The sequence below is a fragment of the Anthonomus grandis genome, chromosome 5, assembly GCF_022605725.1.
Source record: "Anthonomus grandis grandis chromosome 5, icAntGran1.3, whole genome shotgun sequence".
Taxonomy (NCBI): Eukaryota; Metazoa; Arthropoda; class Insecta; order Coleoptera; family Curculionidae; genus Anthonomus; species Anthonomus grandis.
Genome location: NC_065550.1, coordinates 6917994 through 6942597, shown reverse-complemented (window position 1 = coordinate 6942597; position 24604 = coordinate 6917994). Strand labels below are relative to the sequence as shown.

At 32.4% G+C, this 24604-nt stretch overlaps 2 protein-coding genes across 7 annotated transcripts in view; one reads left to right on the top strand and one right to left on the bottom strand.

Annotated features, from left to right (window-relative positions):
* Positions 1 to 1974: 1974 nt before the first annotated feature.
* On the bottom strand, positions 1975 to 24512 carry LOC126736438 (LHFPL tetraspan subfamily member 2a protein). 2 transcript variants are annotated; one of them, XM_050440776.1, is made up of 7 exons: positions 24404 to 24512; positions 24333 to 24369; positions 13753 to 13820; positions 13424 to 13695; positions 9692 to 9802; positions 2427 to 2525; positions 1975 to 2369 (listed from the first exon to the last, which is right to left on the bottom strand). In XM_050440776.1, exons 3-7 carry the CDS (start codon positions 13776 to 13778, stop codon positions 2212 to 2214), a joined length of 666 nt encoding a protein of 221 aa, XP_050296733.1. In that variant the 5' UTR covers positions 13779 to 13820; positions 24333 to 24369; positions 24404 to 24512; the 3' UTR covers positions 1975 to 2211. The 2 variants fall into 2 exon arrangements, with proteins under 2 accessions (XP_050296733.1, XP_050296734.1); XM_050440777.1 differs by lacking the exon at positions 9692 to 9802 and having other exon boundaries at positions 24333 to 24481.
* Positions 21106 to 24604, top strand: part of LOC126736440 (putative gamma-glutamylcyclotransferase CG2811) — a 40920-nt gene continuing 37421 nt past the window's right edge. For 2 of the 5 annotated variants that reach the window (XM_050440784.1, XM_050440778.1), the window contains exon 1: positions 24409 to 24552. The gene's annotated coding sequence lies outside the window, so the exon portion shown is untranslated. Of the gene's footprint in view, positions 21177 to 21234; positions 21389 to 23440; positions 23595 to 24408; positions 24553 to 24604 lie in introns of those variants that run through there. The other 3 variants (XM_050440782.1, XM_050440783.1, XM_050440780.1) reach the window with 3 other exon arrangements.

Below are 24604 nucleotides of genomic sequence, written 5' to 3'. Positions count from 1 at the left end.
TCAGACATTCTCACTGTTATAACTAAGAGTTCGACAGTTTCTTTTAGAAGATTATCGAGGGTCCACATCTTTTCTTCTTCTTTTATAGCATGATTCACAACATTGCTCCAGTTTTCTTGGGTAACGTTATCCACTGCTGCTTTCAGAAGTTCTCTCACATCTTTCAATTTAAAGGTTTTATTATTTCTGGCCACAAATCCTTTTACTTGAGCCCAAATTAACTCTATAGGATTTAATTCACAATGGTAAGGTGGCAAACGAAGTACAGTTACATTGTGTTGTTTTGCCATTTCGTCAACAACGTGTCTTTTATATTTTGATTTATTTTCTGTAACTATTGTCAGAAGCTCTGCTTTTACCGCGTCATCTCCAAAAGGTATTTCTTTTTCGGTAAGCCAGTTTTTTATTTCTCCTTTTCGCCAGCCGGATGATGGTAATTTTTCTATTAATCTTGAATGGTAGCTGGCATTGTCCATAACAATAATTGAATTTTCGGGAATTGACTTGATCATTTCGGAAAAATAATCTTCAAAAACATCAGCGTTCATTTCTTCGTGGTAATCCTTAGTTGACTTCGATTCGAATTCAAACAGACCGCCATCTAAAAATCCTTTATAGCTCCCAATATGTGTATTTATTAATCTGTGGCCCTTACCAGAAGGAGATTTCAGGCCAGCCCATAAACCTTCTAAAAAAGCCTGACGGGAGCTTCCAACATTTTTATCCTGCCAGCACTTGCTCACGGTGTGTCCTTCGTTAAGCCAGGTTTCATCCAAATAATAAATGTTTCTTCTAAATGTTAAATAAAATTAATGTACTGTCCTCCTGATGATATGCTTTGCTGTCTCATCAACTGCTATCGGCTTCCTACCGGCAGTTTTCTTTACACTCTTCTTAGACAAGTTCTCACGGTTTTCACTTTTTCTGTCACTAAGAAGTCTGTAAATTGTTGCTTTACTTATGCCTGTCATATTGGCACATGTATAAACTAGTTTTCTAACAGTACTTAGAGGCATTTGATGCACAAGTCCATCATGTACGTTTAGTACTATAGTCCTTGCTTTAAAATCTAAAACACCTTTACACACTACAGGGCTAAACTTTGACATTCTTACAACAAATGCGCAACAATACTGAAAAATAAATTAAGTTTTTAGGATATATCTACATTATATACCATAAAATATAACTACCTGTTTGCATTTAAGGTTGCACAATTTAGGTACCTATAATACTTATACCTCCATATTTACCTACCTAGACAATATCTACTTATAAGGGTTAAAAAGAACTTGTTCATTAGGTACTTAAGTAATTCAAAGAATTTATGGCTAAAATTGGCCTATTTCTTGCACTATTAAATAAAGAAACAAATGAAAACATTCAGGTCTTAATGTACTTGACAAGTGGGACGCCAATGGTTTACGACCGTTTTAAAGCTATCGACCCTTTCGTGTGTTCCTACGGATTTAGAAATGGACTATAACTCAATTAACATTCCCACTATTTAAGGTTTTTTCCGTTTCACGGTTTATATGTATTATAAACATATAAACCGTGATATCATATGTTTGATGCAATTTTTGTTTTTAAGATTCTTAATAGGCTGATAGGTTGTGCGGATGTTTTTCATAAATTTCAATGTATTGTCCTAACATTGTGCTATAAAACTAAGTCTTTTTTTAAGTGTCACGTATATGCTACGTAATCTCAAATATAAAAAATATATATAAATAAAAGTTCTAAGCAATGTCTTTAAATTCAGCAGTGAACCTATTACATAAATGTATCATTTGAGATTTTAGGATACATGAAAATCACCTATTATTATCCCTCTCTGAAAAGCACCATAGATCGTGTGATCCTTTTTAGCAGTAATATTTAAAAAAGGTATCATCACCATAGAATTTACAACACATGATGACGGTGGCTACGAGTGTGTACTCTGTAGGTATAGAAAATAATTATAATACATTTATTTTATTCGTAAAAAAAGTATATTACAAAAAAGCAATTGATGCAATAACATAAATAACGCACATAAATAGATACAACATACAAAATTTTATCTAGTATAAAAAGGTATAAAAATACAATATAAATAAAAAGCAGCAGTAAAAGGACATACAAGTATATAGCTTAGTTTATAATATCATAATTATATTTGGCTTACATTAAAGCATTTATGTATTTTAAAATCAGTGCAATTATTCAAGTAAGGCATATCAAAGTTTGTCCGTCATAAATTTTATCCTGAACTTTATCGCTACTGGTGGATTTCTCTGCGGGAACTGACAGACATGCGCATAAAAAGGTCAAAATGGTACTACTTGTTGCAAAATATAACCCAGTTCCAATAGAACAGTCACCTGTAAAATAAAGGTCATTTTAGATGCAAGTATTATTTTTTAATAAAATAGACCAACCTAATAAAAACGGAGACGAGTCTCGTCCACATAATGTGTGAACTCTATTGGTACCCCAAGCCATTGGGTGCAGCATAACGCCCAATATAAAGCAAATACCTAGCAAAATGAACGGTTTTATTATTTTTTTAAATTTCGATCTATGTCAAACTGATTGGTAGATTCATAAACTGAATAAAAGCGTTCAAATCTATGATATATGTCATAAACTTGACGATGCGGCTTCAAACAGACTTAAGCACGGCGCCCACTGAATCGGCATCGATCGCCTCGGCACGTTCGGTACAATCAGCCGGATTTGCTTCACATGTATTTAAATGGGGCCGCGCGCATTGAATCGGTTCGGTTTTCACCGACATCGATCTCATATTGTGAGGAGGGCAACTTTTGCCGATTGCACCGAAAGCCTGCGGCTATTTTAGAATTTTTTTGCATAGAGTGAGGAACTGTTTTAAAAAATTTTAAAACCCGTTGATTTGATATGTCAAACGAAATTTTAATCGAAGCTGTTCGCAGTTTTACAATATTGTATGATTAACAAAATACATATTATCATGATAATTTAAAGAAAGAAAACGCTTGGGAGGAGGTATACAAATTAACGTGATGTTCTGGTAAGTGTCATTTATTATATCTTAAATCGTTATTTACGTTTATTAAGTTGGCATCATCAGGAGATTTTAAAACTAAGTTTTAATTATCTGAGGATGCCAACTTGGTCGGCGAAATGTGCGAGTGTGAAACTTCTCGTTTTGGTGTTAAGTGGTGTACAACTCTTGCTTTGAATATAATTTATGTTTTTACAAAAATACACAAAAAAGACAGCTTATTATAAAGTTTAAAATGCACGTTGGAATGTTATGTTATAATTTATTTTATTGCACTCTATACAGGTTGTCGCACAACGAATGCCGGCTATCTATATCTCGTAAAGAAGAGTTCAAAAATTTTAAACATTTGACAGTATACCAACGTTGAGGCGCAATTCAGCTACAATAATTTTGAGATGGCGCAAAAACCAGTTCTCTTAATGATACAACCATCCTCTTTAAATTATTTTCTAAATAGTGGGATATAAAAAATTTAAGAGGGCGGAGGCATGACACTATACAAAATCACCCTGAACATATTTTCGTAATTTTTACAAAACTATTAGAATCTAAGGAACTGCTAATTTTTTTTAAAAACGCCTAAACGGGAGCTTAATTACAATACTTCTATATGCTCGAATAGTCGAACCACTTTTAAACGTCGTCGTGTCTTCGTTCTGCCGATTGTATGAGCGCTAGTTACCGACTGAACGTGCCGAACCGACCGAGCAGATCCGATTCAGTGGGTGCCCTCCTTTAATTTTCGACGTTCATCATTCGTAGCATATTCATTTAACCAATATGCAGAAATAACAAGATCCCATGATCACCGCAAACATTTGGTTCATAAAATATTAATCTCAATCTACGTTCCATGGAAATTTGTTCAAGTACATCAAGTACATTAGCATATTGTGAATATTTATCGATTTGTGAAAATAAACTGATCTAAATTTGTTTCAATGGTTTGTTGACATATTTTTGCTTAGTAAAGACAATCAGATTATATACACCAATCACAGAATTAACATCTAGTGAATTGATATTTTTACAAATTTTGATTTTTTAAAAACAGAATAGAAAAACATTTTCAATGTCTTTTCTCCAGAAAAATATAAAATTCTGAGCTATTTAAGAAAACAAGGTTGGGCAAATGTATTATTATTATACAATTAACAATTAGGCATACATATTAGAAATTTTATAAAAGCTAGCGGGTAACTAAACGTATAAAAATTCTACCAGATATGCTACATACCACAATAATTGACAAAACAACATAAAAATCTTGTGACAGATTCAAACAAACATTAAGTTTTCTAAGGACTCTACCTAGATTGAAGTACAGCATGTTCTCCCAAGCAGTTTGAAGTTCTGAAAAGACTTCATTAAGGTTGCAGTAGCGTTCATACCTTGTTTTGTGATATATGATGAAGCAATACCCCAACTTCCTGATGAGATTTTTCTGTATTTTGAAGAATAGGAACAATAGATGCAAGTTCTGGCAATGCTGTTTTAAATAATTTTAATTTAAAAAAAATTGTCTACAATTATGTAATGAAAAAGTCTTGCCACAAGACCCTGAATATAAAGAACAACCTCAAAGTGACCCTAATAATTATGACTTTGATTTAAGATTAAATAATGATGTGAATGCTCAAAAATATTATGTCCTAATAAACCTGAATTCGACCTAGCTTATGGGTATTCAGATCAGTACCTTCAATATCCAACAGATGAAAATTTTCCTTTGATGAGCCAAACCCCGAATGTGACGCAATAACTCTTAATAATTATAACAGATAATTACTATATATTTATATGCCAGAAATCGATTCTAATTTTTTTTTCGATACATGTAGTACAAGAAGTTTTAGAAAACCAGAAATTGCTGATTTTTCAAGTTCAAACAGCTCATGCTACATCATCCCATAACGAAGTGCAACAACTACATTCAATGGATCAGGTATACACAAATTTTACATTTTTCATAACAATTTGACTGTTGATGGATTAGATTTAATTACAGTTCGCCCAGGGAATAGTCATGGACGACGCATCAGGGGAAATTCGGTTCGAATTTTTCCGTGTCATTGGCGTGTACCATTTTTTATTGATCTGTTTAAATGCATTATAAAATATTAGTTGATTAAATATATATGTATGTACGGTACAAGAAAACTGTATAAAGCCTCGAAAAAGAAGAAATTAAACAAAAAGTTTTTTTTTAATAATTAATTTTTCTTTTTGCGAATAAATTAAGATTATGGCCAAATAAATAAATACTTAAAACTTTTTTTGATGTAAAATGCACTTAATTATTTTATAGAATTAAAAAAATACATTATTTTTTTATTTAAAAAGCTAAACAGGTTTTATTCTTATATTATATCATTTTCTTGACCCTGTTTCAGCCTATTTCGCAATTTTAAAATTCAAATATTATTATAGCAGTCCATTATGACAATATACGTACAATAATATGATGTATTTATGCATATGATGTAAAAGGCTCGGCTGCTATAGGAGATGAGCTTTGTCGTTTGCGATGCTACTTTTTTATAATCCGTATCGTTAAAAATGTGAAAGCTGTCCTGGTTTTTAATCTACAGCGTAATTTTGAAAATCTATGATTTTGGCACTTTTTTTGTATCTCTGTTACTATTTAAAATTTTGAAAAAGTAAAAAACAGTTTTTATTGGGCTTTTTCCACAGAACACGGAGATGTTTTATTATTTGTGTATGTGTTTTATTGTAGTGTTTTAGAATTTTGAGATAAAAAAATAAACTTTGAATTCCCTTTTGAGAAATGTAACATACTGCACGTCAGATAAGTGAGTCTAGTATACTATCCAGGACCCACTTATCTGACGTGCAATACTTTCTATCAGAATTATATGAGAGGAAAAGAATCTCATTTACAAGGAGAGCATCTCTTTTCCTTTTATAAGTTCTATTATGGGAAGTACAGAAACCCCGGCCATATCTGGCGATCTATCATTATATGCTTCTGTGATATATCGTTAAACAAAAAATTAATTAGTCTATCTACTAGTGCTAAAATATACAGTTTTCTATTTAAAAAAAACATAATTATATTTTTTTAACTCAAAGTCCTACATATCTACAATAATACAGATAACATAATCGTGATCTGCAAAAAAACCATATCAAGATAAGATTTACTTTTTAAATAGGTTATATAATAATGGAGTTAGCAGCCCACTAACCTAACAGCGTGTTCGAATTGGAATGAAACAAAACACAAATATCGGAGCAGACAGTGTCAAAAACTAAAAATTATATTGTACGCCTATGATCAAAACTAGATTCAAATACGAATCCCACACATGTTGTAAAATTCTCAAAATAGATATTAATAATTATAATTACTTATAATTATTTAACAGAAAACATTTTTCCTTTGATAAGCCAAACCTCTAACGTGACGTAAAATTCTTATTAATTATAATAACACCGAACTATCTTATAACAGAAAGCGATTCTAATTTTACAAGAAGTAGTAGTAGTACAAGAAGTTTTATAAAACAAAAAATAGCTTATTCATAGTTTCCAAATTTAATACAAGAAGAAATTTTCCAAGTTCAAACAGGTCTTTCCATAACGAAGTAGCAAAAATTCCAATTTTTCCTATATTCAATACATCAGGTAGACACAAATTCCTTAAATGGTCAATGTTCAGCCTCATTATAATGATGAGATATTTTTCTTCAAAACATTGCTTTATCATTATATGGAATGAATTTATTGTTAAATATTTTAAGGTTTATAATTTTTTATAAACGATGTTATACAGTGCTTTCATTTCAAAACGATCCACCCTTAATAAATTTCTTAAAAAAAAAAAAAAAAGAAAAAAAACACGTCAAATTAGATATACAGGGGGACGTTTAATTATTCATTTACCGAAGTTCTGTCAATCACCTCCAGCTAACCTCACTTTAATATGTCAAATGGGAACCCCCATCGTGTGATACATCATAGTAAGCAGCGTAAAATTCTCTATTCAACGGTACCAAAAAAAATGAAATCGGTAAATGTGTAAGCAAATAGTTAGCGAAAATGTCTAGAAATAATGAATATTTTATTTACGCCAAACTTTGGTATTTTAAATGAATACTTTTAATGTGGTACCTACATCATTTTAAAATTCTTACATTTTTTATAATAGAATCATCAAAAAAAATGTGTGCTCGCAGAACCGCGAGAGCATTTAATGAAAGGTATTAAGATAAAAACGTGAGCCATAAATACGTATTAGAATTGATACGAAAATTTGAAAAGACGGGATCGATTTGCAATAAGAAAAAATATGAAAATAGAGTTGTCAATGAAGCATGCCAAGTTGAAGTACTAGGACAATTTGCTATGGATCTAACTTTGTCTATACCAAAGGCCGCAAAACTAACAAATATTTCCACTGGTTCCTAAAGTACATAAAGTTTAAAAAAAAAAAGTTCTTTCCTTATAAAACTCATATCCTTCATGAACTCTGAGAAGATGATTTTGATAGGAGAATTCAATTTTGTGAAGTGATGTGCCAGCGAATTGACGACGATCCCCATTTATTGAAGAACATTTGCTTCAGTGACGAATCGACTTTTTTTTTAAATGGCCTGGTGAACAGACATAACTGTAGATACTGGGATAATGAAAATCCGCATGTTTGGGCAGGAATTTATGGGAATGAAATAATCGGGCCATTTTTTTTGGAAGAAAATTTGACTGGTGAAATTTATTTAAACCTTTTAGGAAATGCAATATACCCTTCCATCATCCAATCTATGGAAAATCAAGTAGATCAACATGGTGCTAAATTATTGAATGAAAATAATATACATTTTCAGCATGATGGAGCTCCCGCGCACTACACTTTGATAGTTCGAGAGTGGCTTGATGAAAATTTTCGAGAAAAGTGGATTGGCAGACGTGGTGCAATCGAATGGCCTGCCTGGTCTCCGGACCTAACCCCACTAGACTTTTTTCTTTGGCGCTACTTAAAAAGCAAAGTTTATAAAACCCCACCTGAGAGTATTGAGCATTTAAAAAATAGAATATTTCAAGAATGCAGAGAAATTTGCGGGCAGACCCTTGCCAATGTTTGTAAGAAGTTTGAAAATAGGCTTTTTTATTGTATTGCTAATAACGGCGCGCATTTTGAACATTTAATAAAATAAATTTGTTAAACTAATTAAATTTGTTTTTCTACCCTACCGATTTACACTTTAATTGCTTCTTGGTCAATCAATTTTTTTTTTACAACCATTGATAGCATAATGAATGCCCTTTAAAATAATGTATCACACCATGGGGTAGCCATTTGACATACCAAAGTTTGGCGTAAATAAAATATTCATTATTTCTAGACATTTTCGCTAACTATTTGCTTACATATTTACCGATTTAATTTTTTTTGGTACCGTTGAATAGAGAATTTTACGCTCCTTACTATGATGTATCACACGATGGGGGTTCCAATTTGACATATTAAAGTGAGGTCAGCTGGAGGTGAGGAGGTGATTGACAGAACTTCAGTAAATGCATAATTAAACGTCCCCCTGTATATCTAATTTGACTTGTTTTTTTTTTTTTTTTTTTTTTTTTTTTTTAAGAAAGTTATTAAGGGTAGATCGTTTTGAAATGAAAGCACTGTATAAAAAATTAGCCATTATCCTTTCAGTATCAGTTCACATATTACTCAGATAATCCCACGCCTTGTTTACCACAAATGCAGTTCCAAGAATATGCAGTGTTGCATTCCCACACCTTTTAGTCTCAAGAGGAAACAAACAACCACCTTATCTTTGCCTACTCAGCAGCGTCAGTCTACCATTTTAATACAAATAGCCTCTGTAATTTTAGCATTTAGAGAGTATTAATTAAGCACGTGACTATGTCGGTTTAAATTTGTAACTTTAAAAATAAAATTGTTTTCAAAAAGGGATTTTCTATATAGAAATCCTAACATATATATCAAATATCATTTAAATTCAAAGAAGTTTGAATTGAAATTAAATATCGATTCGTCACTAAAGACGATCCGTTTTCATTAACTATTGGATGTGTTCTTGAGCAAAATGCTATAGCGCTCTCGCTAAGTATTTCTTACAATAATTTCCTTATGAAGCTTTCATATTTTGCTTATATTCTTCCTTACATGGGGTATTGCCTGGAATAATATGGTCTCTCAATACTGATCTTCACAGTACAAATATCGAGCCCTAGTCTAGTCTTTTTAAATATTACACCTACAAGATACTTTTCGAAATTTCAAATCTAACCTATGATTAGAGTTGTAGATTGAAAATACCTTCCTTAATATACCGCAGAAGGCGAGAAGATTTATGATTTTTATATAAATTTAATAATAGCTTATTTGATGCTGCCAATTTATTATGCCTATTAAACTAACCTAAATATGCTCATTGCCAAACTAGCCACTCTTTATTCAGATGCAATTTTCATAGAAAAAAATTAATTATGATAAGCATGTCGGATAATACGAATTAAAATTTTGTGTAAGACATTATTCTATTCTATGAAAAGCTTAGAAACCTCGGGTATTCTGTGATCGTTAAACTGAAATTGCGACCATTGCAATCATTAAGCTTATGAACTGAGAATAACTTTTTAATGACATTCTATAAAACCTACCTGCAATACACTGGGTCGCTCCAGACAAAGTAAATATGCTTTTCCTGAAAATGCTTTGAAAACAACAGCTTACAAGACTAGCACATACAGTCACAGACATAATACAGAGACCTAAAAACATTTAATTAAACAGTTTAAAAGCGAAAAAAAAATTAATACGCCTTTTTAAAAAAGATTTAAAAGTGTATTACTAGTGCACAGTACCATTTTAGGGTCGTAACAATATTGAGACATGTAAATCCACTTTGTTTCGATACTTAACCGTTCCATCACCATAATTTACTAGCCATTTTGCCAGCCAATCTATTTTCCAACCTATTAAGTCAGGAGGCATTTTAATCATTCACGGTAAAAGTTTCGTGTTTATTATAGTGACTTTTGGTTTAATTAATTTTGTATAGTTATTATTCTATAAAAATATCTGGATCCAGGTAAATTTTATTATCAGGTTGTTAAATATAACTCAAAAAGAAAATAGGTCAACGTCAAGCTGCTGGATTTTGGGATTGGTTGGATGGCTAATGTGGAGAGGAACAGTGAGATACCTTATTATTACTATACACGTACTAATAATTATATTTACATTCTTACTTCATTTATTATAATTTTTTTACCATGATTAATGAGTACATAGTTTGACCTAGGTGCAGGTGAGATTATACCAATTACTGAAAGATAAATGGAAATAATTCAACGAAAATGAACAGTAATATTTTAAGACATTATTAAAAGTCTTACAGATTAAAATAACTTAGATCCACATTAAATTTTCAATTTATAAGATCTATAAATATTTTTTCTTACATCATGTAGCATGCTGCAGAGATATTTTCCGTCTATATCTATTCAGGTCAAAACAGCCTGACACACCACCCACAAAATTCATTTCTCAAATTTTCAAGACCCATCAAACCATTCCATTCTGTCCAGAAGTGCAGCATTACAAATTTCATATTGTTTTTATCATAGATCATTCCTGTTTTATTTTCGTGTTTATTATAGTAGATAGATGCCCATATTTCTGCAGGTAGTGTTATTATCCCCTGAAAACATATAGGGTGAGGACCGATCAGAGAAATACAATAACTTGGTTTGACAATAACCTAAAAGCTATGCGGGATCATCATACAGCTGCTGAGTGGAGTGCCTCGACAGTACAAAAACAGAAATTTTGAGGGGGAGTTTAAGGACTTTCAAAAAGTTTATAGAGCTGCTATACAGGAGGCAAAAATAAAAGCCAATGATAAATTCATCTCATCAGCTTCTAATCCAACTAAGGCCGTATGGCAAGTTGTTAATAGTAGTGTAGGTACGTCAAAAACGAAAAAATCTCATGAAAGTACTTTAACGGCTGACGATTTAAATAATTTTTTTACGTATTGCCCACGATACTGTTAGAGACATTCCACTGTCGCAGGGTGACCCGAAACAAGTCTCTCTGTTCTGGGTATGCCGGAGAATGTGTTCTCTTTCTCTCCTGTATCATTCATAGAAGTAAGAGAGATTATTGATGGCTTAAAAAATAAGACTAGTCAAGACATCTATGGGCTAAATGTCAAATTAATTAAGTCTGTTAAAAACATTATCATAGCTCCAGTAACAAAACTAATAAACAGATGCTTCAGGGAGAACACTTTTCCAGGTGTGCTCGGATCAGCCAGGGTAATACCTATTTTTAAAAAGGGTGATCCTGATAGGCCCGAGAACTACCGTCCTAACTCCTTGCTGCCCATAATCTCAAAAATCTTTGAAAAATGTATTGCTGCTCAACTTGTGAAATTTTTTGAGGGTAACAATCTTTTCGCATCCAGCCAGTTTGGTTTCAGGAAGGGTAAAAGTACCACTATGGCCATTTTAGACTTAGTTGATTACTTGTTAAATGCTTTTAATAACTTGCAATATGGCAGTGTCTTATTTTGCGATCTGAGCAAGGCATTCGACTGTGTTCCCCATAACATATTGCTGCAAAAACTTTCTAAATATGGACTCAGTCCCAACAGTGTTAAACTTCTCGCTTCCTATCTGGCCAATAGAGATCAGATGGTAAGTGTTGGTGGGGAGTCATCAGCAAAAAGTGGGATATCCATAGGTGTTCCCCAAGGATCTGTTTTTGGGCCTATCCTCTTTTTGATCTATATAAATGTCCTACCATTAACTAAACCATCTGGTAAATTCACCATTTTTGCTGATGACACAACAGTGGCATGTGCCGAAGATACTCTTGAGACCGTAGAGAGGAAATTGAGAGTATTGCAGGGGGGAAGAATTCAGGAATGGTTTAACATGACCCGATTCATAGAAAAAATTAATAAAAGGTTTGTTAATTTATTATTAGTTTATTACTTTATTAATTAACCTCTTATTTTCTCTATGACCCGATTGCATCTCAACGCAGACAAGACCAACAAAGATATTTTTACTCTGAGACCAGCTGACATATCAAAGGATTTTTCTATTAAGTTTCTGGGAGTTTTATTGGATCCACTACACTGGCATTCCTACATTAATATTGTTGCCGGAAGGCTAAAAACATCTATATATGCCCTTCGTCGCCTAGCTGGATGTTTATCTGAATCTGGCTTAAAAATAGCCTATTTTGGCACTTTCCATCCCATAGCCACATATGCTATTCTAGCATGGGGTCATGCCCCACAAACAAAAAGTTTGTTTTCACTACAAAGAAGGGCAATCAGAATTTTGGGTAGGCTGGGTTGCAGGGAGGATTGTAGATATGTTTTCTCTATGAAGGGAATACTTACCCTACCTTCTGTATATATATTGGAAAATCTTTAATGGGTACACAGGAATAGGGATCGGTATAAAGTACATGGTGATATACACAACTATGGTACTAGAAACATAAATAGGCTAGTTCCAATTTACCAACGCTTTACAAGGTGTCAGAGTGGTCCCGGATTTCTAGCTATTAAGTTATATAATAAACTTCCTACCGACTATGTGGATTTAGATTTGGAACGTTTTAAGAATAAAATAAAACAAATTCTAGTCTCTAATGTCTTCTATTCAACTGAAGAGTTTTTAAACTTCACATTCTATCTGTGATATTGAGTACCTACCTATATATTGCATTTTATGCAATATATATATTGCAAGACATATTGTGATTGTGTATTATTTATAGTATAATATAAATGAGTTTTATGTAGTGTTTTATGTAGTGTATAGTGTTTTAGGAAAAATTTTATTATCAATTTTTATAACTGTAAGTTTTATAACTGTATAATAAACAGTCACCCTATTTTTTAACTTTGTAATTCTTGGCATTAATAAATTGATTGATTGATTATAACATCATGTTCTAAGATGTTAACAAAAAATATTTCGAGGATGATTATAACGGGTATGTATGTACCCAATATTTTGTAGAAAATTATAAGCATGCTAGTATTTTAATGAAATAATTTCAAACAATATTAATAAATTATAGGATATATGTCCCTCTATGAGAAGAATCCATATGAAATATTCTTATGCTGACTGCCATTTTAAAGGCGCAGATAATTTTTTATTAAAATAAATACTAAATTTAGTGCTGATTTTCTCACTTTCATATTAAACAAAATACTGGACTTAATGTTCAGACCAAACAAGTAACTGCCTTACTTGTTGTATAAGTGTTGTATACGGGAATAAAATACGGTTCAAGCGTCTGACACGTTCCTGTTACGATCCTAAGATGGTAAAGTGGGTAAAAGTTTGTATAACACTCACCCATAGTTAAGAATACCATAGCAGCCTTCCAAGCGCCAGGATAGTATTCAGAGTCCTCAGACAGCCCTCTGGCGGACATAAGGGTGCAAATGGAATGATGTTTGCCCACTGGTTTATCACATTTGGCATACACTCCTAAGCTGGGTGTGTACACTACAGTCTCATTGTTAATGGTAGTCTTTTGGGGAGTTCCCGCAATCCAGCTGGGACTGAGAATAGCACTAAGCATAAGGAGCGTGCAAAATAAGCTTAACAGGATCCATATTAGACTTCTAAACAGTTAAAAACATTTAATAAATTCTTATTTACATGCCACTTTATTCACTTACCTGGCGGTCACTATCAGATATGTCATTGTGATATGTTCATGGAATGTTTGGTTGTTTTGTTGGTGTTGCTAGAAACAATAACATACATTAATACTTAATTATTACCCTATTTTGAGAAACTTAAAAAATAGTGAGTTAAACGTAAAAAAATAGTTCTATATCTGCAGGGTTATTGAATACATTCAAACATTGTCTATTAAGAGCTCCAAAATGCTTGTTTTTATATTAAGGAACTCTAGGTATTTTCTATAATACACTACAAACATATTGAACAATGATATATCTTCGTCCTCTTTAAAACACTGTTGTATTTGCTGTGAAGCTTATGTTTAAGGTTGTTAGTGGAATAACTAATTGCTCTGATCTACTCCAAAGAATTAGTACTAATGTACCCAATTATTTATATATTTATTGTATTCTTTGCAAACCCCAAATGGAATGGATGCTGAAAAAACCGGAAAAAATTAAATATTAATATTGAAATTTAATAATTCAAAGATAAGACAGAAAAATAAAGAAAGAATTTTTTTTTTAATTTCTGAGTTAATTAATTAGTGTAAATTATTATTAGATTTTTATAATATTAGTGCACTGACTGAATTAACAATAATTAATTTTAAAGTCTTTGAATTAATCATCTTTGAGAGCCTGTTTGATAAAATATCTGGTCGCATTAATTCTCATACAGATATGGAGAAAGCATTTGATGCAATGAGATACTGTACAATTTTTAAATCTTTGTCAGACTTAGGTGTACCTTCATTTCCTTATATGGCTAGTTCAGTCATATCTCAGTTGTAGGTTTCAGTATGTCAAAATTAAGGGTTCAAAGTCATGTCTGTCAGATTAAATGTCAGTAAGTATGGTTGTTGTTGTAGTAGTTCCTAATTGTTCCTAATAGTTTCCTAGTTGTTCTGAATAGTAGTTCCTTAATTTTTAATATCTTAATGCGCATAAGCGAAATGCGAATTTCAAATTTAAAACGCATGTGTTGACACCCGTAAACCGTTGTAGCATTCCTAATTCGCATTAAGGTACCGTGTATACGGGAGAAGATCCAGATTCGCAGTAATTTTTGCGGCGAAATTAACAAAAATTTGAAAACCAAGACATAGAGAAAAAATTTTCACTTTGAATTTGTTGTGGTATAGCCTTATTGTGTGTGTGTGTGTGTAGTAAATTAAAAAAATTAGGTTCTTTTATTAGATATATTTTTACTGAATCTCCTTAATAAATAATAATTTATTTAGGTTGGCGATAAAAAAACAGCTGGTTAATGTCAACGTTAAAACCATTGTGTAAACACCTGCGAAAGCATCTTTGCTCTAATGCGCATTAATATCAGACGTAAACTTAGTTTATGACATTAAATAAAAAAATGTGAATTAAGGCAATCTCTTAAACAATACGTAAAGTATTGGTACTAGAGACTCTATGTTTACAATCTACATGTTATATAGTGCTTTCAGGGTGCTAAAATAAATCGGTTGACGTACCAGCGAATAGTGACCAAAAATGTCTGGGCATAATGCATATTTTATAGACCTCAAACTTTTGTATTTCAAATGGCTACTCTAAGTGTCGCACATCAATTTAAAGGGCATACAATCTCGTATCTAACCAAACCGAAAAAAAAAAACAAAATCGGTTGACGTACAAGCGAAGAGTAAGCAAAAAAATGTGGTAAACACAATTTATTAACTGGAACTTTGTCAAATATGAAATTAAGCATCACCCTATATATTATTCCCTAACTATGACTTACATTAGTATGCAATAACTTATTCTCTCTGTAAAGCTATATATATATATAGGATAAAGTTACTAAAAATATTTTTTTACCCCTTTTACAAATAAATCATAATTTTCAAAATTTATTTCTACTCACTCTATTGCTTTTCCCAAATGTATGTTTAAGCAGTTTAGTAAATCGTGGTCGTGAATTTGATTAACATACTTTAATTGTGTTAGATTTATATTTAAGCATTTTAATCTTATACCTCAATTTATTATTAAAAATTATAAAAAATTATATTCAAATCCAAAAGACATTGCAAACGCATTTGCACAACATTTTCAGTCTGTATATGAAGTACTTACAAAAATAAAAAAATTAGATTCCGGATTTCAGTGGAAGCGCCTTTAAATTTTATTACTTATTAATTACTAATTAATTACTGAAACTAATGTCATCTATAGCATAAAAAAACGTAAACCAAAAAAAAAAATAACTGGTTCCGACAATATACAAGCCTACATTTACAAAGGTGTGGCTGAGTTTATTGCCCTACCTTTATAAAATATTTTTAATCTTGCCATAAAAAAATTATAAATTTCCAGAAGCACTAAAAACTGCACAAATAACACCGGTTTTTAAGAGTGGCAGTAAAAATGAGACTAAAAATTATAGACCAATAAGTTTACTTAATGTTTTAGCTCAAATTTATTTTATTTGATGATTTATACAGGGTGGCTAAACAAAAACGAAACGGCGGCCTCGTAAAGGTTTTAAAAAGAAAACGCTCGGACACGTCAATTTAGATTACTAGGGAGAAACATTTTCAGAGTATAATACCACCCCCATCTGTCATCCCTTAGCCAGGGTGGAACTAACCTCAAAAATTTTAAATGCAATAGTGGGTCGAGTTATACCTTGTCTTTCGATTCTCTTTACCGTTATACCTAGTTTAAAGGATTTTACTTCAGCGGTCCTCAAACTATTGACCATTTTAACATTTAATACAGTTTTTTGAAAAATAATCGTAATTCTTTGTCAAACTATTAATTTATAACAATCCTACATAAACACTAGTCTAACAAATGCTGAAAATGGCCACCGTTAATCTCCATGCAATAATACAGATTTTGTTCAAATCGACGTCGCACATTTCGTAGCATATTAGAAGTTATCTGTTAGCATTCAAATGTAATCCTTTTGCGTAATTCTTTGAAGCTAGTTGGGTATTATAGATTTTACTCTTTAGGTGACCCTACAGAAAAACAGAGCCTCTCCGTCCAATCCAGCGACCAGGTTCTCATTTAAATAATTGCGAATAGCTATTGCGTAATGAGGGCGCGCACCATCCTGCTGAAACATCACCTCGCCTTCAACGTATTGATTTTTATTGCCATTTTTAATAAAGTTTGTTATTGCCGGATTGATAGCTTCTTGTAATAAGCTGAGGTACATATCCCCATTAAGATTACCGGGTATAAAAAATTGTCCAATAATATGATCGTCATAAATGCCACAAACAAATGCAACAAACGTTTAATTTCTGGGGATGGTCCGACAAATAACGGCAATTACGACGGTTTACAGTGCTGTTTAAGAAAAACGATCATACATCTGAGAAACAAATATTAAACACATAATTCGGATTATTGAATGCTCTTTCACTAGTTATTTCACAGAACTCCAAGCGCCGATCCTCATTGTCTTCATTTATTTCATGTACCAGTTTTATTTTATAGGGGTGGAAATCGTGAGTTTTTAGAATCTTTGTATACTTTCCCGATTGATCCCTGATACAGAAGCTAACTATCGAGTGCTTAGTGTAGGATCCATATTAACATGTCCCAAAACCGCAACCTCTACAGCTTCGTTCCTTACCGATTTCTCAACATTTTCTTTGCACGTTTCTGTTTTCTTTACGTTCACTACCGTATCGCATAGCAGGGTCTCTCTTCCATGCAATGCAATACAATACTGGGAGGCAGATTATAGTCACCAATTACAAGCATTTTATTGTAAAGGTCACAAGCTTTGGGTCAATGTCAGGGTCCAGCCAGGTTTCAGTTACATTTTAGTAGAAAACGGCAAGATCATTATCTATACTCTACAGGCCCAGACGTTCTGTTGGGTCGCGCAGAAAATTTGCAGCATTCCCAAAATTTCCAAAGTTTCGTCGCGGACAAAACTCTTTCACAGCGGTTTCCACTGGCCAGAGGTTTGCATCAAGTAGGCCCCTCAACAAGGATTCCTTAACGCCAATTTTAAATGACGATCTTCGTTTTTATCTAATGTTAAGCACTTAACATCGGTTATCAACAATTATTTCTCCATATATTCTACTATTTGCTGTTCGATTGTATCCGGATTACACCGTCCAAGATACAACCATTGCCTCCTGTTGCAAGCTGATAATGTGCTACTGGCATCGGTCGCGCTATTAATAATCACTGGCTGATTGCTTGGCAGTGCAGATCAGGGCTTTTCTGCAACTGTGGAAGTGGAAGATTTGGTAACTGCACTTGTCCTGTAGCATGGGTCTATCCTGAATCTTTGCTTCTCAAATCTTGATATATGTTTTACAGTTAAATTCAGTTGTCTTATTAAACATGATCCTTATCACCCACCACTTGAATTGAAGTTGCCTTGTCATCAACCAAAACTTTTGGTGCACCTATAACTTGGTATTATGATTTTAAACATGCGGATTTTAATCTTGTCAACAATTACTTATTAGATTACAACTGGAAAACCATCATGTCAGATTCTGATTTAGATCTCACTGTTGCTAACTTTTATTCAGTACTGTACGTACTGACTGTTTGTACATATAAAACCCTTTTTCCTTCTAAACATTATCCCCAGTGGTTCTCAAAAAAATTTAAAAAACATTATAACTCCGCATCGAAAATCGCCCATAAATTGTATAAGCAGAGTGGTTCTCCTTCTGGTTATGTAAACTTTAGTACCTTGAGGATGGAAGCTAGGAATCTAACCAAGGAATGTTACCATAGTTATCTTACAACAGCAGAAAATTCTAATATCAATGACAGTAAATATTTCTGGAAGTTTGTTGATTCTCAGTCTATTAACGGTAATACTAGTCTTCCAAGTGAAATGTTTCTTGGTGACTCTAAAGCTGACTGTGCCCTTTTTAGTGCTGAATTGTTTGCTTCACACTTTTCATCTGTTTACAACACTAGTATGTTAAACACTGCAGTGGGAACTGGAAATGTTTTAAATATTCATGATTCTGAAAGATTTAATTTAGTGTCTGATGTATTAATAAGCCCTAGAGATGTTGAACGCTCTCTTTCTAGACTAGACATCAACAAAGGAGCTGGACCTGATCTATACTATTAGCACATTTTAGCACTATTGGTATATCTGATATACCAATAGAGTGCTAAAAGAATGTTGCCATTCACTCTATCTACCTCTTTATTATATTTTTAATCAATCTTTATTACTTGGTGAGTTTCCCAATAATTAGAAATTATCAGATGTTTGTCTAATCCTTAAATCTCGTAACAAGAATGACGTTTTAAATGATCGCCCCATCGGCATCTTTTCGAGCACTGTGTGGAAAATTTTTTATCTAAAGTTATATATTATGTATACCTATTATGTATTATCTTAGAATGTTTATGTAAACGTTGATAGTAATAAATAAATATTTTAATAAATGATCTGAATTTATTGCAAAGAATTCAAAAATACAACTGTGAAAGAAAATCATAATTTTTTAAAAATAAAAAATGTAATTTGATAAAAAATCATGATGTTCAATTATTTTTCAGACATTTGCTTAGTTAGCGAAAATTAAATTTTTGTACAAGTATTTGCATGTATACAATAAAATACATATAACTAAATGGTAATTCTCATTTCTTCCCATTTATCCTGCTTTGTCTCAATGAAAATGTGGTCACTTTATACTAAACTCAATCCTCCACTTTACGTAAATAGCATATGTTATGTCAATCAGTTTAAGCCTCATACACATGATGTTAGCAGTAAAACCCGAGGAATGCTTAGAAGTGAAAATGTGCTATATATATATATATATATATATATATATATATATATATATAGCGACCACATCGAAAGTAAATTCAAAGTTCATATCAACTGGCCAGGACACATTAAAAGTGGTGCATATAAATCCCTGATCTATGTGCAATAAATTTTCAGACATCAGGTACTTCATTGAGACATCTGACTATGACATTGTTGCATTGTCAGAAATGGTTTTGATTTTTTCCGGAAAGACAGAGATGGTAGAGGAGGTGGCTTTGCAATCTATGTTAAGTCTAAGCTCAAGTCAACACTCATTGATACTCCCAATTTTAATAATGGAATTGACCAACTCTGAATATGTTTTAAATATAATAAACAATTACTAACAATAGGACTCTAATTGGAAAGTCAATAACAATGCACCTGCAGAAATTCCTTCTAATCTAAGAGAGCCAAAACTTGTTAATAATCATTTTCTGGATAGTGTGCCTCAATTACAGATTGATCCAGATAATTTGGATACATTTCTTAATTCCTCAATCGATGGGGAGCCGTTTCATTTTAAACTAGTCTCTGAAAATGAAGTTTATAAAACCATAAACAGTATTAGAAGTAATGCTATTGGGGTAGATAAGATCTCTATAAAAATGTTAAAAGCTTGCATTCCTATTTGCCTAAAACCTCTAGTGAACATTATTCTTTAATTAATAATTCTTTATCTTCTGGGTGTGTCCATGATATCTGGAAAAAAGCCCTTGTTACTCCAGTACCTAAAGTGAACAATCCAACCAATATTAATGAACTAAGACCAAATAGTATTTTGCCAACTTTATCTAAACTAATTGAGAAAATTGTAAAAGGTCAATTGCTGCATTATTTATTAAGCAGAAACATTATCCCAAAATTTCAGTCTGGCTTTAGACCAAATTATAGCTGTACGACAGCTCTTCTAAAAGTAACAATAGATATTGCTCTATCTCTGGATAATGGACAATGTTGTCCCTCTGTTTTGATAGATATGACAAAAGCCTTTGATATAGAAACTCCTCTCAATATAGAACTTTTAATGGCAAAACTAAGGCACTACAATATTCAGGCAAATGGGTGGTTTAAAAGCTACCTTCAAAACAGACAACAGGCAGTAAAGCTGACTAATGACAAGGGTGTGGTAACTTCTGGGTCAAGAAATGTAACTCAGGGAGTCTCGCAAGGGTCGGTGTTGGGACTACTTCTCTTTATAATATTTGTGGCTGACTTAATTCATAAAATAATTTACTGCAGGTATCACAAGTATGCAGATGATTTGCAAATTTATCTGCCATCATTGGTTGGTTGCCTGCCTGAAGCCTTGGATTTAATTAATGCTGACTTACAGAGGATCTCTGTTTGGGCTGACAAAAACTCACTTTTTATAAATTCTGGTAAAACACAGGCCATCCTGTTCTCAAGAAATGAAAGTACCTTGAATAATGGAGCACCAAGTAAATTAAATATGAATGGTGTTGAATTGGAATGGGTAGATCAAGTAAAAAACCTGGGCCTTTGTATGGATAATTGAATGTCATTTAATGCGCATGTAAATAAGATCTGTCAACAGTCATATTATAAATTAAAGTAATTATATGAATTTAAGGATATTTTGCCTGCTAGTAAAAAAAAATCCTTACAGAGAGTTTAGTACTTAGTATTGCTGGATACTTATATAATTATTTTATATGGTCCTTTTTTAGCTGAACAAAATAAATATAAAATCCAGAAAATTCAAAATTCCTGTGTAAGATTTACTAGAAATTTGCCTCAGAGGGTTCATGTGAGTGAGCATGTAAAGCAGGTCTATAGTCTTAATATGGCCCAAAGCAGATTTTTGGGTATAAGTAAATATAGGTAAGTATAAGTGCACTGTACATAAATTACTTAATTTTTATTAACCTGAATATCAGTCAGAATTCCTTATTCAAAACGAAGAAACACATAATGTAAATATTCACTATAAAACCACAGTGGCAATCCCCCATCTGAAGACTGAATTTCTGAAAAGTTCTTTCATATATACTTCTGCCTGTATTTACAATGGCCTACCTGCAGAAATTAATAATAATAATAATAATTTCTTTATTGCTTTCAAGATCTAATTAAAATAGACAATAGCAAATTCACAAAACAAACAAAATTAAAATTTGATAACATCTATACAGTACACACTCCTAATAAAAATAGTAAGAACAAAAAGATAATGTTGGACATAATAATGGGTGCATTACCTTACCACTTGTATCTCAAGTATGATACATTATGAAGATAAATAAATTAGTAAACAAACCCTTAATATTAATCATAATACACATTTAAAATTGTAAATCGAAACTATAGATACACTTGCCCAACAGATACCTTGCAGTGTCTTTCCTAAACTTCATGATACTTTTCTCTTGCCTTAGGGCGAGAGGTAATCTATTATATGTTTTAATAGCAGCAAAGGCAGGAGATCTTTGAAAAAAGGCAGAGTGATGAGTTGGGACACTCAGTTCAGCTCTCCCCCTTGTCACAATAGACATACCCTCAGCATAATGATCTTCATTAGTTTGAAAAAGATGCAGGTGTTTCTTTGCAAAAATAGCTAACATAAGAATGTACAAAGCTGGAACAGTGAGTAGACCAAGCTTAGTAAAATAAGTCCTACAAGACGTTTGTGGTGAGTCTGAGCATGCATCTTATGATGCGTTTTTGTGCTATAAAGACTGACACGGCGTCTGCCTGAGTTGAAGATCCCCAAAGCATCACACTATAAGTGATTAGAGATTGGACCGATGCATAGTAAAGTTGCTTCAGACAATTTAGGGAAAGCTCTTCTCGTAGACGCCTTATTAACGCGCAGAAACTATTTAGTTTTTTGCCAAGAGTGTCTATGTGTGGGACCCATGTGAGACAGGAGTCAATTTGTATACCAAGGAATTTTAAAGAAGCTACCTTTCAAAGAGACTTTTTTTCAAACTTTACTAGTAGGGAATTTTAAGGTAAAGTTTTGGAGAATGTCAGTAGCCCGGTTTTATCAGCATTTAGCTTCAGAACATGATTGTCACACCACTCCTGCATCCTCTCTACCACCTGAGAAGCCCTGACAGATAGTTCTTCAATCAGATGTTCTGACAAGATTATGGAAGTGTCATCAGCATATTGGTTGATAAAACACCCTGGAAAACACTTACTGAAACCATTTACATATAATATGAATGGTACTGGGCCTAGAATAGAACCCTGAGGCACTCCCTGTACCGCCAAGGATGACGCTGAGTAAACATATGTACCATTACCAGAGCCAAGGCAAACTGTTTGTTCCCTCTGATCTAAATAAGAGGCTATAAGTCTGGCACAGTTTCCTCTCAGTCCACAATTTTCAAGGATTGACAGCAGTAGACCATGGTTGATTGTGTCGAATGCTTTCGATAAATCGAAAAAGGGCAACTTTTTCTTTTTTGTCAACATTTTCAATCACAAAGGATATAAGTTTGAAAACTGCCAACTGGGTTGAATGATTGGGCCTAAAACAAGACGGGCTATCTGAAAGAATAGTTTGCCTTTTTAAAAAGTTCATAATATGGATATAAATGATTCGCTCAAATATTTTTGATATTGAAGAAAGGAGAGATATTGGTCGATAGTTTTCTACATCCTGCTCATCACCCTTATTTTTAAAAATTGGAAGAACTTTCGCCTTTTTTAGTTTAGATGGAAAGATTCCCATGTGCAGACAGGCATTTATTATGTGAGCTAGAGGCACATTTATATTAATAAGATCTGTCAAGAGTCATATTATAAATTAAAGTCATTAAATAAATTTAAGGATATTTTGCCTGCTAGAACAAAAAAAAATCCTTACAGAGAGTTTAGTGCTTAGTATTGCTGGATACTTAAATATTGTATATGGTCCTTTTTTAGCTGAACAAAATAAATGTAAAATCCAGAAATTTCAAAATTCCTGTGTAAGATTTACTAGAAATTTGCCTCAGAGGGTTCATGTGAGTGAGCATGTAAAGCAGGTCTATAGTCTTAATATGGCCCAAAGAAGATTTTTGGGTATAAGTAAGTATAGGTAAGTATAAGTGCACTGTACATAAATTACTTAATTTTCATGAACCAGAATATCTGTCAGAATTCCTTATTCAAAGCAAAGAAACACATAATGTAAATATCCACTATAAAACCACACTGGCAATGCCCAGCATAAGACTGAATTTCTGAAAAGTTCTTTCATATATACTTCTGCCTGTATTTACAATGGCCTACCTGTAGAAATTAAAGATTTAGGATGGCCTCTTTTAAGTCTAAATTAAAAAAAATTTTGGAGACTGCTGATATTTTAATACGGGTGTAACTTTGATTCTGGTATGGTTCTCTGAATCATTTTTGTTCAAATTTTTGTTTTTAAGAAAATTGTACTATGTCCTTTTATTATTTATTGTGGTGGTTATTAAAACACGCCTAGCAGTACTTTCCACCTTTGTATGTATATAGAATAGATGTAATTTATTTGTTGTATACAATAAAGATTATTTTTTGTTTTTTTTTATATACCTTGTTTTTTTTTATATATTAAAGAGGACAACTGCTAGATTTTATACATAATGTCAATAAAATATCAATTTTTTTTTATTATTTGTCCACATCACTAATATTTAATAGTTATTGTTCTCGGAATTAAAAAAGCCAAATTTAATTCTTGAATTGATTTTTTAATTGTTAAAATACTAAGAATCCCTTCCAGTTAAGTATGTAGAAACTTTAAATTATGTTATTATAAATATGTCATTTTAGAACTAAAAATACTTACCTAGATGTAAATCCAAATAAAAATGTATAATTATGAACAGAGACAACCAGCTGGTTGTCTCTGATTATGAAGACAGAGATAAGATAGGCCCTGGGCCTTGAAAAGACCTGTATCTGTGTCAGCACTTGTTCCAACAAATCAGTATTTAATCTCACAGATACAGATTTGGCTGGTGGTCACTCAATGTCAAAAGTTTTTTGAATTATTGCACTTATAGTTGGTAAGTAAAAAAGTTTAATTACCCTAAAACGAATTAAAAATGATTCACGGTT